This window comes from Aythya ferina, assembly GCF_964211825.1.
Source record: "Aythya ferina genome assembly, chromosome: 26".
NCBI lineage: Eukaryota > Metazoa > Chordata > Aves > Anseriformes > Anatidae > Aythya > Aythya ferina.
Genome location: NC_140324.1, coordinates 3,204,425 through 3,214,922, shown reverse-complemented (window position 1 = coordinate 3,214,922; position 10,498 = coordinate 3,204,425). Strand labels below are relative to the sequence as shown.

Below are 10,498 nucleotides of genomic sequence, written 5' to 3'. Positions count from 1 at the left end.
AGGACACAGAGGTTTTCCAGCACTTTCCTCCGTCTCGTCCTCAGCCCCATGAGCTAATTAAACAAAAAGACAATTAGCTGGTTTCCCAGGCAGGCCGACATGTTAATCAGGCTGCCCAGCATTCCCTTCCAGTCTGGCGAAAGCCAGCATTGGTGCTAAAAATTCAAACGGTTGCTATGGCAACTCCAACAGCTGATAACTCATCCTGTCACAGGGAAAGCACAGGACGCAGCCTCCCAGGGCCAAAGTGATCCCAAGCAGCTCTGCCACCGTCCTGCTGGCACCACGGTGGGCAGAGGGGCTGTTGGGCTGGGAATTTGGCTGCTGTGGTTCCCTGGCAGGGTGGGCTGGGGACAAAGTGGGATTCATGAAAGTTCTCTTCACGTCCTAGGTGATGGAGGTGGAGCGACAGTGTCCTGTGATGCTATGGGGAAGGAAGAAAAAAGAAGCGAAATGTGTATGCTGTGGAGATGGTGACGTTCCACCGTGTGGAGTCCCTCTTTGCTTTGTCCATCTTTGTGGCCTCCTTTTAATTTGCTCCTAGTTCAGGTAATTCTGTTCACCGCACAACACTTTGGGTTCTCTGTATGCTACAACAACACAACAAGTGTGGGCAGCCTTCCTGTGCTGGGCTCGAAGGACTCCTCCTGCAAACACATTCAGGGTCATTCCCCACACCACACAGTCCCTGCCCCGGCCCTTTTTGGGGCAGGGATCGGGAATGGTGCAGCCATTGCTCGGCTTTGGTGAGGCCACACCTCGAGTGCTGGGTTCAGTTTTGTGCCCCTCACTACCAGAACGACATTGAGACCCTGGAATGTGTCCAGAGAAGGGCTCTGAGGCTGGGGAAGGGCCTGGGGCACGAGTCCTGTGAGGAGTGGCTGAGGGAATTGGGGGTGTTTGGGCTGGAGGAGGCTCAGGGGAGACCTCATTGCTCTCTGCAACTGCCTGGAAGGAAGGTGTGGGGGGCTGGAGGTCGGCCTCTGCTCACAGATAACTAGTGATAGGACTAGAGAGAATGGCCTCGAGTTGTGCCAGGGGAGGTTCAGGCTGGAAGTGAGGAGACATCGCTGTCAGGGCATTGGGTGCTCAGGGAGGTGCTGGGGTCCCCGTCCCTGGGGGTGCTCAAGGAGGGGCTGGACGTGGTGCTTGGGGACACGGCTCAGTGGGTGACACTGGTGGTAGGGTAGCACCAGATGATTTTGGTTTGGAGGCCTTTTTATTATTATTATTATTATTATTTACTGATCCTAGCGTTCTGTGACCGCGTTCCCCTCCCTCAGCCCCTCGGGCCCAGCGCAGGGCCCCGCCCGGCGGCAGGGGGCGCTGCAGCCCCCCCCCCCCCGGAACCGATGGGCGCATGCGCAAAGCGCCACTGACAGGCCGGGGCTGGTAGGCGTGGCCTAAAATAGAGGAGGCGTGGCCTGAGGGGGAAAGGGGCGTGGTCTCTTCATGGCCGGGGCTGGACCCCGCCCGCCCATAGAGTCGCGGGCAGCTGGGAGCGAGACAGGCGCGGCTGCGCATGCGCAGTGGGCACGAAGCGCGCAGGCTCCGCCCCCCGGCCGGCGCCGCCGTATAAAAGGGGGGCGGTTGACGTCAGCGCTCTCTTCCGCCCGCTCTGCGCTCGCCACCGAGACAGGGCCGCCGCTGCCGCCATTACCGCTCCCCCCCCCCGCCTCGCAGAATCCGCCGCCATCCGCCATCATGGTGAGCCCCCGCGCCCCGCCGCCGCCCGGGGGGGTCGGAGGGGACCTCGGGGCTCTTGCGGGACCGGGGATCGCTGCTCCGGGAGGGCCGGCGGCGGGGCAGGGGCCTGGCGCTGCGGGCTGGGCCTGTGCTGAGGGGTGGGGCTGGAGCCGGGGGGGGGGGGGGGAGGGGGGTGACTGGGGATGGGGGAGGGGAAGGGGAAGGGGGGGACAAGGGGAGGGAGGGGGGGCTGTGGCAGCCCCTTGGGGGCCCTCCCGTGCTGGTGCCGGGTTGTGCAGGGCCTGGCCTGGCGGGGGGAGCGGCGGTGATGTGGCAGCGGAACGGGGCCGGGAGGCCACCGGGCGTTATGTAACGCTGCGGGCCCGGCGGGGGCAGCCTGGCGGGCTGTCAGCTGCCAGAAAGCCTTTTATGCAGGGTTTGTGTTCACCGAGGTTAAGGTTTTTCAGCACGTTTTGCCTCCAGGAGGGGTAGCGGGGTTTGTAGGGTGTGCTCGGGGTGTTGGCGGCTGCTGGGTGCCTGCAGCGCCAGCCTGGGCCTCGCTGTTCGCAGCGCTGGTGTCTGCAGTGCCCTTGGTGTTCCTCCTGCGGGGTGTCTCGTAGCGCTGGCTGCGCAGGCAGAATTGATGTCAGCAGGAGTAAACTTGGCAGTGCCAGGTATCGGCGTTGTCGGTTGGCCTTGCTAGAAAAAATAAAGCCTGCTTTTTTTTATACACGGCGTGTTTCTCCTTTCTCTCTTCCTTCAAGGTGAACTTCACAGTAGACCAGATACGGGCCATCATGGACAAAAAGGCCAACATCAGGAACATGTCCGTGATCGCCCACGTTGATCATGGCAAATCAACCCTGACTGACTCCCTGGTATGCAAAGCTGGTATCATCGCCTCTGCCCGCGCGGGGGAGACTCGTTTCACTGACACAAGAAAGGATGAGCAGGAACGGTGCATCACCATCAAATCAACGTGAGTTGTCCTTCTTCAGGCGCTTTAATGCTTCTACTGCATATTCTGACCTTGGAGGTGCTTTAAATCCTAGGCTGTTTTTTTTCTTGAGCTCAAAGAAGTCAGACATTCTCTGGTCACACCATTCAGGAGCTTACCTTGTTCTCATGAGAATTGCTTAAATGAAAGAGCAAGCATTGGGATCGGTGTTCACAGGAGCCCTGTGGTAGGGAGGCTGTCTGGTGAGCAGCCACTGTTCTTAGGAGTGTCTCTGCCTGCAGACCAGGCTGTGTCACCATGAGTGGCTGAGGAGTCTGAAAGGGGACGGGAAGGGATTAGACGTAGTAGAAGAAGCAGAAATACTTGTCTGAAAGTGCTCTTTTGGCATTTCCAATCGCCAGAAGGGGTTATGATTTCAGGAAAGCATAGGAAGCACAGTTTTTAGCTTCTGAGTATCTTCCATGTTGGCCTCCCAGGAACATGATTGAATAAATTCTGAAGCCCAAGTGCAGCTTCTGTGCAGGATGAAAGGCAGCTCCTAATTGCATGTTTGTTTCTAAGCACTGGGGAGTGGTAATGCATGGTTAGAAACTTCGAGTTTTTCTTTTATTTCAGAGCTATTTCTCTATTTTATGAGCTCTCTGAAAATGATTTGGCCTTCATCAAGCAGAGCAAGGATGGTTCTGGTTTTTTGATCAACCTGATTGACTCTCCTGGGCACGTGGATTTCTCTTCAGAGGTCACTGCTGCTCTTCGTGTCACTGACGGTGCCCTGGTTGTTGTCGACTGTGTCTCTGGTAAGGTTTCCTGTAGCCGTGTGTAACTGCAGTGTATTTTGGTTGAGTTTGAAAATAAGAGAGCTAATTCCCATGCGTTTGACAGGCGTGTGCGTGCAGACAGAGACTGTGCTGCGTCAGGCCATTGCTGAGAGGATCAAGCCTGTCCTGATGATGAACAAGATGGACCGAGCGCTGCTGGAGCTGCAGCTGGAGCCAGAAGAGCTGTACCAGACCTTCCAGCGCATCGTTGAAAATGTCAATGTCATCATCTCCACGTATGGGGAAGGAGAAAGCGGTCCCATGGGAAATATCATGGTAAGTGAGTGGCTGTGAACACTGCCTGCAAAATAAATCACTTGAGCAAAAGTAATCAGTTGTGGCCTTTCAGCAGTCCTCTGCTCTACCAAAAGGAGAAATGAGACTGGAATAATGAATGTACCCCTGCTACCCAGGCTTCACTGGTCTGGGGATCTGGGGATCTTTTGCTTGCTTTCCTTCAGAATCTTCTGTTAGTACAAGCCGTGAGGAAATGAATATTGTAAATCCAGGGAAGTATCTTCCCTCTGTAGGACTCTATGGCATCAGGTGATGCAAGATGTCTGGCTCCTGCTCAGCACCAGCTGTCTCCTGAGATTGCAGGGTAGTTGGAGTTTGTACCTCTGTCCTGTGCTCCCTGCTGGACTCCCAAGCAATGAGCAGGATTTCTGGCTGAGGGAACTGAGAAAACCTGTGTGCTTTGTTCCTGCTGAGCACTTGTGTGCACATTACAGGTGTTACACGCTGCTTATAAACCCCTGCTAAGGACAAGAGTCTTACTTGCATGCAAGTTAAGCAGATGTTGAGCTGCTTGAAGTGAAGAATAGTCAACTGAACTGGGAAAAACTGATCTGGTTCTGCGTTACAAAGCTAAAATGGGGCACGTGTGCCAGTCTGCCACCCTGGGCAGATGGTGGCAGTCACAGAAACGCTCAAGGGCTCTGTAGCTCTGAAGCTCTATCTTCAAACTCTGCTTGCTGGAGCCATACTGAGTGTGTTTGAGGCTGGCTGCTGGGATGTTCCCTGTCTGTAACAGCTGTTGTTGTTCCTCAGTAACCTGACTGTTTGTTGCTTTTCAGATCGATCCAGTGCTTGGTACAGTTGGCTTTGGTTCTGGTCTGCACGGCTGGGCTTTCACTTTGAAACAATTTGCTGAAATGTATGTTGCAAAGTTCGCTGCCAAGGGTGACGCCCAGCTGAATCCATCTGAGCGTGCCAAGAAAGTAGAAGACATGATGAAGAAGCTGTGGGGAGATAGGTGAGCAGCTGGGGCTGACTTCGATTTCCAGGCCAGCTGCGTGCCTGTAACCTGTGGGTGCAGAAGATCAGTGAGGAGGGGAGGATGTGGTTGTGCCTTTTCATAGCCCTGTCTCAGTGACTTGGTACTCGTGCTAGCTCTGGTTCAGAGATCTGTCTCCCATTAAATCTTTACAGGACAGGAAAGCCAGATAAATGGGGAGGGGATGGTGAGCTGGCAATGTGAGTGAATGCATTTTGTCCAGCTCTGAAAGCCTGAGTGTGATTGGGAAAGTAGAGTTCTTACTCAGCAACTCTTTTCTCTGACCTGAGCTAAGCAGAAAAAGCCACAGCTCTGTGCCTGGACTGGGCATTGATGGCTGTCTGGCATAATTCTTTCTCCAGGTATTTTGATCCTGCTACTGGCAAGTTCAGCAAGTCTGCCACTGGCCCTGATGGAAAGAAACTGCCCAGGACGTTCTGCCAGCTCATCCTTGACCCCATCTTCAAGGTGTGTTTCTTAGTGCTCAGCCCTTGCTGGTGCCTTCAGCTCCTGGTTCTGCTGCAGTGCGTGATGATGGAAAATTTCTTCACTTTGACCTGACGTGTTTGATTGAAGAAATTTGAGTATCTGACACAAGCCTAGCTCGTTACTAGCAGGCAGGGAAGCTGGTAGCAGATAAGGGGGAGACAAGTATGTGCCTATGTCTGTATGGATTTAATGGGGTGGAAGCTCAGAACTCAGGTTCTGTAGGGTGTGTGGAGTTTGTGCTGCTGCTTTGGAGTGGGTCCTTAGAGGCATTCACGAATGTTGCTGCTGTTTTAGGTTTTTGATGCAATCATGAGCTTCAAGAAAGAGGAGGCAGCTAAACTGATTGAGAAACTGGACATCAAGCTTGACAGTGAAGATAAGGACAAGGAGGGCAAGCCCCTGCTGAAGGTGAGGTTGGTCTGAAACTGGTCTGAATCCTCCATGAGGAGAGGTCAGAAGCTGGGCTGATCCAGCTGTATGAACTTACTCAGCAGCTACAAATCCTGTTTGGATTGGAAGGTGCTGACAGCTTAGAGGGGAGTGAGGAGGGGAAGGTTAACTGCTCGGCTTGGAACAATCTGCTTGAGTCTTACACCTCTAATCTCTGCCGCAGGCCGTGATGAGGCGGTGGCTGCCTGCTGGAGATGCCCTGCTGCAGATGATCACCATCCACCTGCCTTCTCCTGTCACGGCCCAGAAGTACCGCTGCGAGCTGCTCTATGAGGGACCCCCCGATGATGAGGCTGCCATAGGTATGATGAGCCCTTCTTGGCCGTGAGGGATCTCTCCATGTAACTGCTCTGTGGTCTGACATGCCTGGGACTGTCTTGTTCTGTGTCCCCAGCTTAGTAGCTCCTCTAATTCTTGACCCCGTAGCTCTTCTAGCACGGATCAAACAGGCTTACGAGCTAGCACTTTACTCGGGAGGGCTGAGCTAGGTAAGTAACTGGAGAGAAGCCAGGGTGTATGCCAAAGGTTCAGGCTGAGCCTGTATTTGTTTAAAAGATCTCTGGTAAAAGATCTCTTGGCAGTCTGATCTCTCACTGGTAGTGCTCGCCAACTGGATAGCAGGGAACAGGCGGGGGCACTGTTGGGTACAGTCTGATTAGGGGCCCGTGGGTGGTTATGCTGACTGCTGGAAATGTCACTGAATTAAATTGATTCTCTCCTCTTCCCAGGTATTAAGAACTGTGACCCCAAAGGCCCCCTGATGATGTACATCTCTAAAATGGTGCCAACCTCCGACAAGGGACGTTTCTACGCTTTTGGACGTGTTTTCTCTGGTCTCGTCTCAACTGGCTTGAAAGTCAGGATCATGGGGCCCAACTACACACCTGGCAAGAAGGAGGATCTGTACCTAAAGCCAATCCAAAGGTCAGTCCTGGCCAAGTACAATCACAACTGTGGTTCAGGTTTGTGGTTCTAGAACTAGAACTGTGCTTGGGGCCGGTTCTAGAACTGTTTTGGGGCCGGTTCTTATGTCTGAGGCCATGAGAAAGGCTTGGCCGCTGATCTCAAGTCTGCTAGCACAGCTCTGGGATGCTGCCTTGTGGGACTTGGTCCTTCAAACCCAGGTAAAACAGCCTTCTCTTTCTTCAGGACCATTCTCATGATGGGCCGCTACGTCGAACCCATCGAGGACGTGCCTTGCGGAAACATTGTTGGTCTGGTTGGTGTCGACCAGTTCCTTGTGAAGACTGGAACCATTACCACCTTCGAGCACGCTCACAACATGAGAGTCATGAAGTTCAGCGTCAGCCCCGTCGTGCGCGTGGCTGTTGAAGCCAAGAACCCTGCTGACCTGCCCAAGCTAGTGGAAGGACTGAAGCGTCTCGCCAAGTCTGACCCTATGGTGCAGGTGAATGTCAGAGTTTGAGGTGCAGAACTCCTGGTTGTGCCTCTCAGTAGGCTTCTGGTTGGGGTTGTGTTGTTTTTGGCCTTTGTGGTTGCACTGGGCACACTGGCAGGGAAATGCCCTGAGCTGGGTGCTGGTCCCAGCCCCACCAGAGTGGGGAGGAACGGAGCACTTCACCTTTGGGCTGGTGCTGAGTCATCCTCAGAGCGGTGGAAAGAGTTCCCAAAATTTGCCTCATGAGTTAGAAGCCCAATGGTCTCTGACTTTTGCTAAATGTTAGCGTTGTGTGTGCAGGAGCTTTCCTTGCGTTGCAGTCACTCACCTGCTGCGTTCATGCTCTTTGCAGTGCATCATTGAGGAGTCTGGAGAGCACATCATTGCTGGAGCAGGGGAGCTGCACTTGGAAATCTGCCTGAAGGATCTGGAGGAGGACCACGCCTGCATTCCTATAAAGGTACAGCTGCTGCACGCAGCCTGGTGGGCTGAGGGGCTGCTGGGGCAGAATGACTCTGCAGCTTGGAGGCTCCTAACTGACAACACAGATGCAGCTGCCTGTCTCTGCAGCTCCTGCCACTGGGGAGCAAATCCCTGGGGTGCCAGTTACTGCAGTGGCAGTTCAAGCATTCCAGCTATGGTGGATGGAGCAGAGCGTGAGGCTCACACCGCTCCTGATCTGATTTACTGCTGGCTGCTTAACGCTGCATTTTGTTACACTGCCTGTAAAGCAGCGTGGGTTGGGTGTTGTCCCTGCTGTAATTGCATCTACACCAACTTGCAGCCAGTGGGGGCTCCTCTTGAAGTCCAAGCAGTCAGAGTTTGGTGCTAGCACTGCTCTGCCTTAGCGCTGGTGTGAGCTGCAGTTGGGTCGGTGTCTCACTGCTGTTCTCTGCTGTTCTCTTTCTCACTGCAGAAATCTGATCCTGTTGTGTCTTACCGTGAGACAGTCAGCGAGGAATCCAATGTGATGTGCCTTTCCAAGTCCCCCAACAAACACAACAGGCTGTACATGAAGGCCCGGCCCTTCCCCGACGGATTGGCTGAAGACATTGACAAGGGCGAGGTCTCTGCTCGCCAGGAGTTGAAACAGCGAGCTCGCTACCTGGCCGAGAAGTACGAGTGGGACGTCACCGAAGCCAGGAAGATCTGGTGCTTCGGTCCCGATGGCACTGGCCCCAACATCCTGACCGACATCACCAAGGGAGTGCAGTACCTGAACGAGATCAAGGACAGTGTGGTGGCCGGCTTCCAGTGGGCGACAAAGGAGGTAGGGGCCGTGCTTCTGGCGCTCAGCTTCTGGGGCCGACCGCTCCAGGGCGGCGGTGTGCTGAGTCCTGAAAAGTGGGTGCTGAGGTGAGCTTTGGAGATAACACACAGAGAAGCTAGTAAAAGGCTTCAGTGCTCTGAGAAGTTGTACTGATAAATTAGAGGTAGCTGATTCTTAACTCATTGGTAAGGAAGATAAAATGCTGAGTAGCTTCTTGGTGCTTGCTGCTGTAGGACCCACTCCCAAGGAACACCAGTAAGCTGAGACACCAGTAGATACCAGTAAGCTGAGGGAGCAGATAATGCCAGTATGGGCTGTCTTCTGCCCCCAGAGCTGCTTGACAGCCTGCTTCCCTTTCCCAGGGGGTCCTGTGTGAGGAGAACATGCGTGGTGTTCGCTTCGATGTGCACGATGTGACCCTGCACGCCGATGCCATCCACCGTGGAGGTGGGCAGATCATCCCCACTGCCAGGAGATGCCTCTACGCCTGCGTGCTTACTGCCCAGCCCAGGCTCATGGAGCCCATCTACCTTGTGGAAATCCAGGTAAGGAGAAAGCTCATCCCAGAAGCTCCAAAGAGCCCGTGTGTGGCAAATTCAGGTGGGTATTTACAGTCCTGACCCCTCTCTTGCAGTGCCCAGAGCAGGTGGTTGGCGGCATCTATGGTGTGCTGAACAGGAAACGTGGCCATGTCTTCGAGGAGTCCCAGGTGGCCGGCACCCCCATGTTTGTGGTCAAGGCCTACCTGCCTGTCAACGAGTCCTTTGGTGAGTGGGGGGGGCTCTGGGAGCGCAACAAGGGGGGCGCACGCGCTGACAGCCACAGGCAGGTAAATCCTAAATCCTGCTCTGGTCGGAGAACCTTGGTGTCCAGCTGCTCCTGACCAGGAGGTTGGGATGTAGGCTGCCAGGTGGGCAAGCTACCATCCTTGGGGGCTTGGGTGACCCCTTGGAGGCTTGGGTGCCCCTTTAGGGTCCTGTTGGAGGTTGTGGGTCACCAGCAGCACTTCTAAAGGGGACGAGGGGCAGCTGGAAGGTCAGTGTAGCTGAGGAGTGTGACAAATTGGTGCTGTTGGACACCACATGCACCACATCTGCCCTGTGGGAGAGGTGATGACGTGAAGCTGCAGGGAAACACCTCTCATCTCTGCATCTCTGCTCTCCCCTCCAGGTTTTACGGCTGACCTGAGGTCCAACACCGGTGGCCAGGCCTTCCCCCAGTGCGTGTTCGACCACTGGCAGATCCTGCCCGGGGACCCCTTTGACAGCGCCAGCCGTCCCTCCCAGGTGGTGGCCGAGACCCGCAAACGCAAAGGGCTGAAGGAGGGCATCCCCGCACTGGACAACTTCCTGGACAAGTTGTAAAAGCCACCCAGCTGCCCCAGCATCACTGTCACTGCTGTTGGACTCGGAGAAAAAAAAAACAAAACAAAACTAACTAGCGTAACACCACCAGTGCAGCAGGCAAATGGTAGACTGCAGTGACCATCTCTTTGCATTGTACTTAATCAGTTTCATAGCGATTTGAGACTTTCAACAAAAAAGCATTGATATTCAGCCTTATAGGTTTCTGTGTTGCACATGACTCATCTGGGGCCCCACTCGGTGCCATTGTAACTAAAACATTTCCACTTGATGCAACTAGAGTTGCCTGATTCCATATTTATTTGACTCGGGGGGTGAGGAGGAGCATCTCTGCTTTATTTTCGGAGAGTGTAGAGGAGCGGCTGGAGGCGGGGGAGCAGGGATGTGCTGAGCTCTTATTTCTTTAAGGGGGGGGACGGTGCCCAACTGAACGCGAACCGGGGGCGGCCAGGGGGGAGGAGGGGGCTGGCTCCTGCTAATGGCCTGCAGTGGGTTTTCAGGGAGGGGGTGTCCAGGGATTTCTGGTTGGGCAGAAACTAGAAGGCAAGGAGATCTCGTGCAGTGTGCTTGTCATCATGAACCATCAACCAATGTATTAGTGCCACTGGAAATAATAAATTTGATATGGTGATTGAAGAGGCGCGGGGGCTCCTGCTTGCTTCCCTCGGAGGGGGGGGGGATGCCTGCGGCCGTTTCTCCCGGTAGCAGCGGGCTCTGGCCCCCTGCCCGCCTGCTGCCGGCCTCCGGGGGGGGGAGGAATAACGGGGAGAAGGGGGGGAAAATGCGGC

The 10,498-nt window shown here is 54.7% G+C and overlaps 1 protein-coding gene across 1 annotated transcript; it reads left to right on the top strand.

Annotated features, from left to right (window-relative positions):
* The first annotated feature begins 1,587 nt into the window (after positions 1 to 1,587).
* On the top strand, positions 1,588 to 10,346 carry EEF2 (eukaryotic translation elongation factor 2). The gene is made up of 15 exons (XM_084498723.1): positions 1,588 to 1,707; positions 2,451 to 2,665; positions 3,260 to 3,441; positions 3,527 to 3,738; positions 4,539 to 4,717; positions 5,101 to 5,206; positions 5,522 to 5,635; positions 5,841 to 5,979; positions 6,406 to 6,601; positions 6,827 to 7,085; positions 7,429 to 7,536; positions 7,993 to 8,346; positions 8,709 to 8,891; positions 8,981 to 9,113; positions 9,517 to 10,346. Exons 1-15 carry the CDS (start codon positions 1,705 to 1,707, stop codon positions 9,708 to 9,710), a joined length of 2,577 nt encoding a protein of 858 aa, XP_084354849.1. The 5' UTR covers positions 1,588 to 1,704; the 3' UTR covers positions 9,711 to 10,346.
* Positions 10,347 to 10,498: the final 152 nt, after the last annotated feature.

Excerpts from the sequence above, each read along its gene's own strand:
- EEF2 (XM_084498723.1), top strand. Across the intron at positions 3,442-3,526 it reads TGTTGTCGACTGTGTCTCTG|GCGTGTGCGTGCAGACAGAG; the intron begins GTAAGGTTTCCT and ends TGCGTTTGACAG. Across the intron at positions 7,086-7,428 it reads AGTCTGACCCTATGGTGCAG|TGCATCATTGAGGAGTCTGG; the intron begins GTGAATGTCAGA and ends TGCTCTTTGCAG.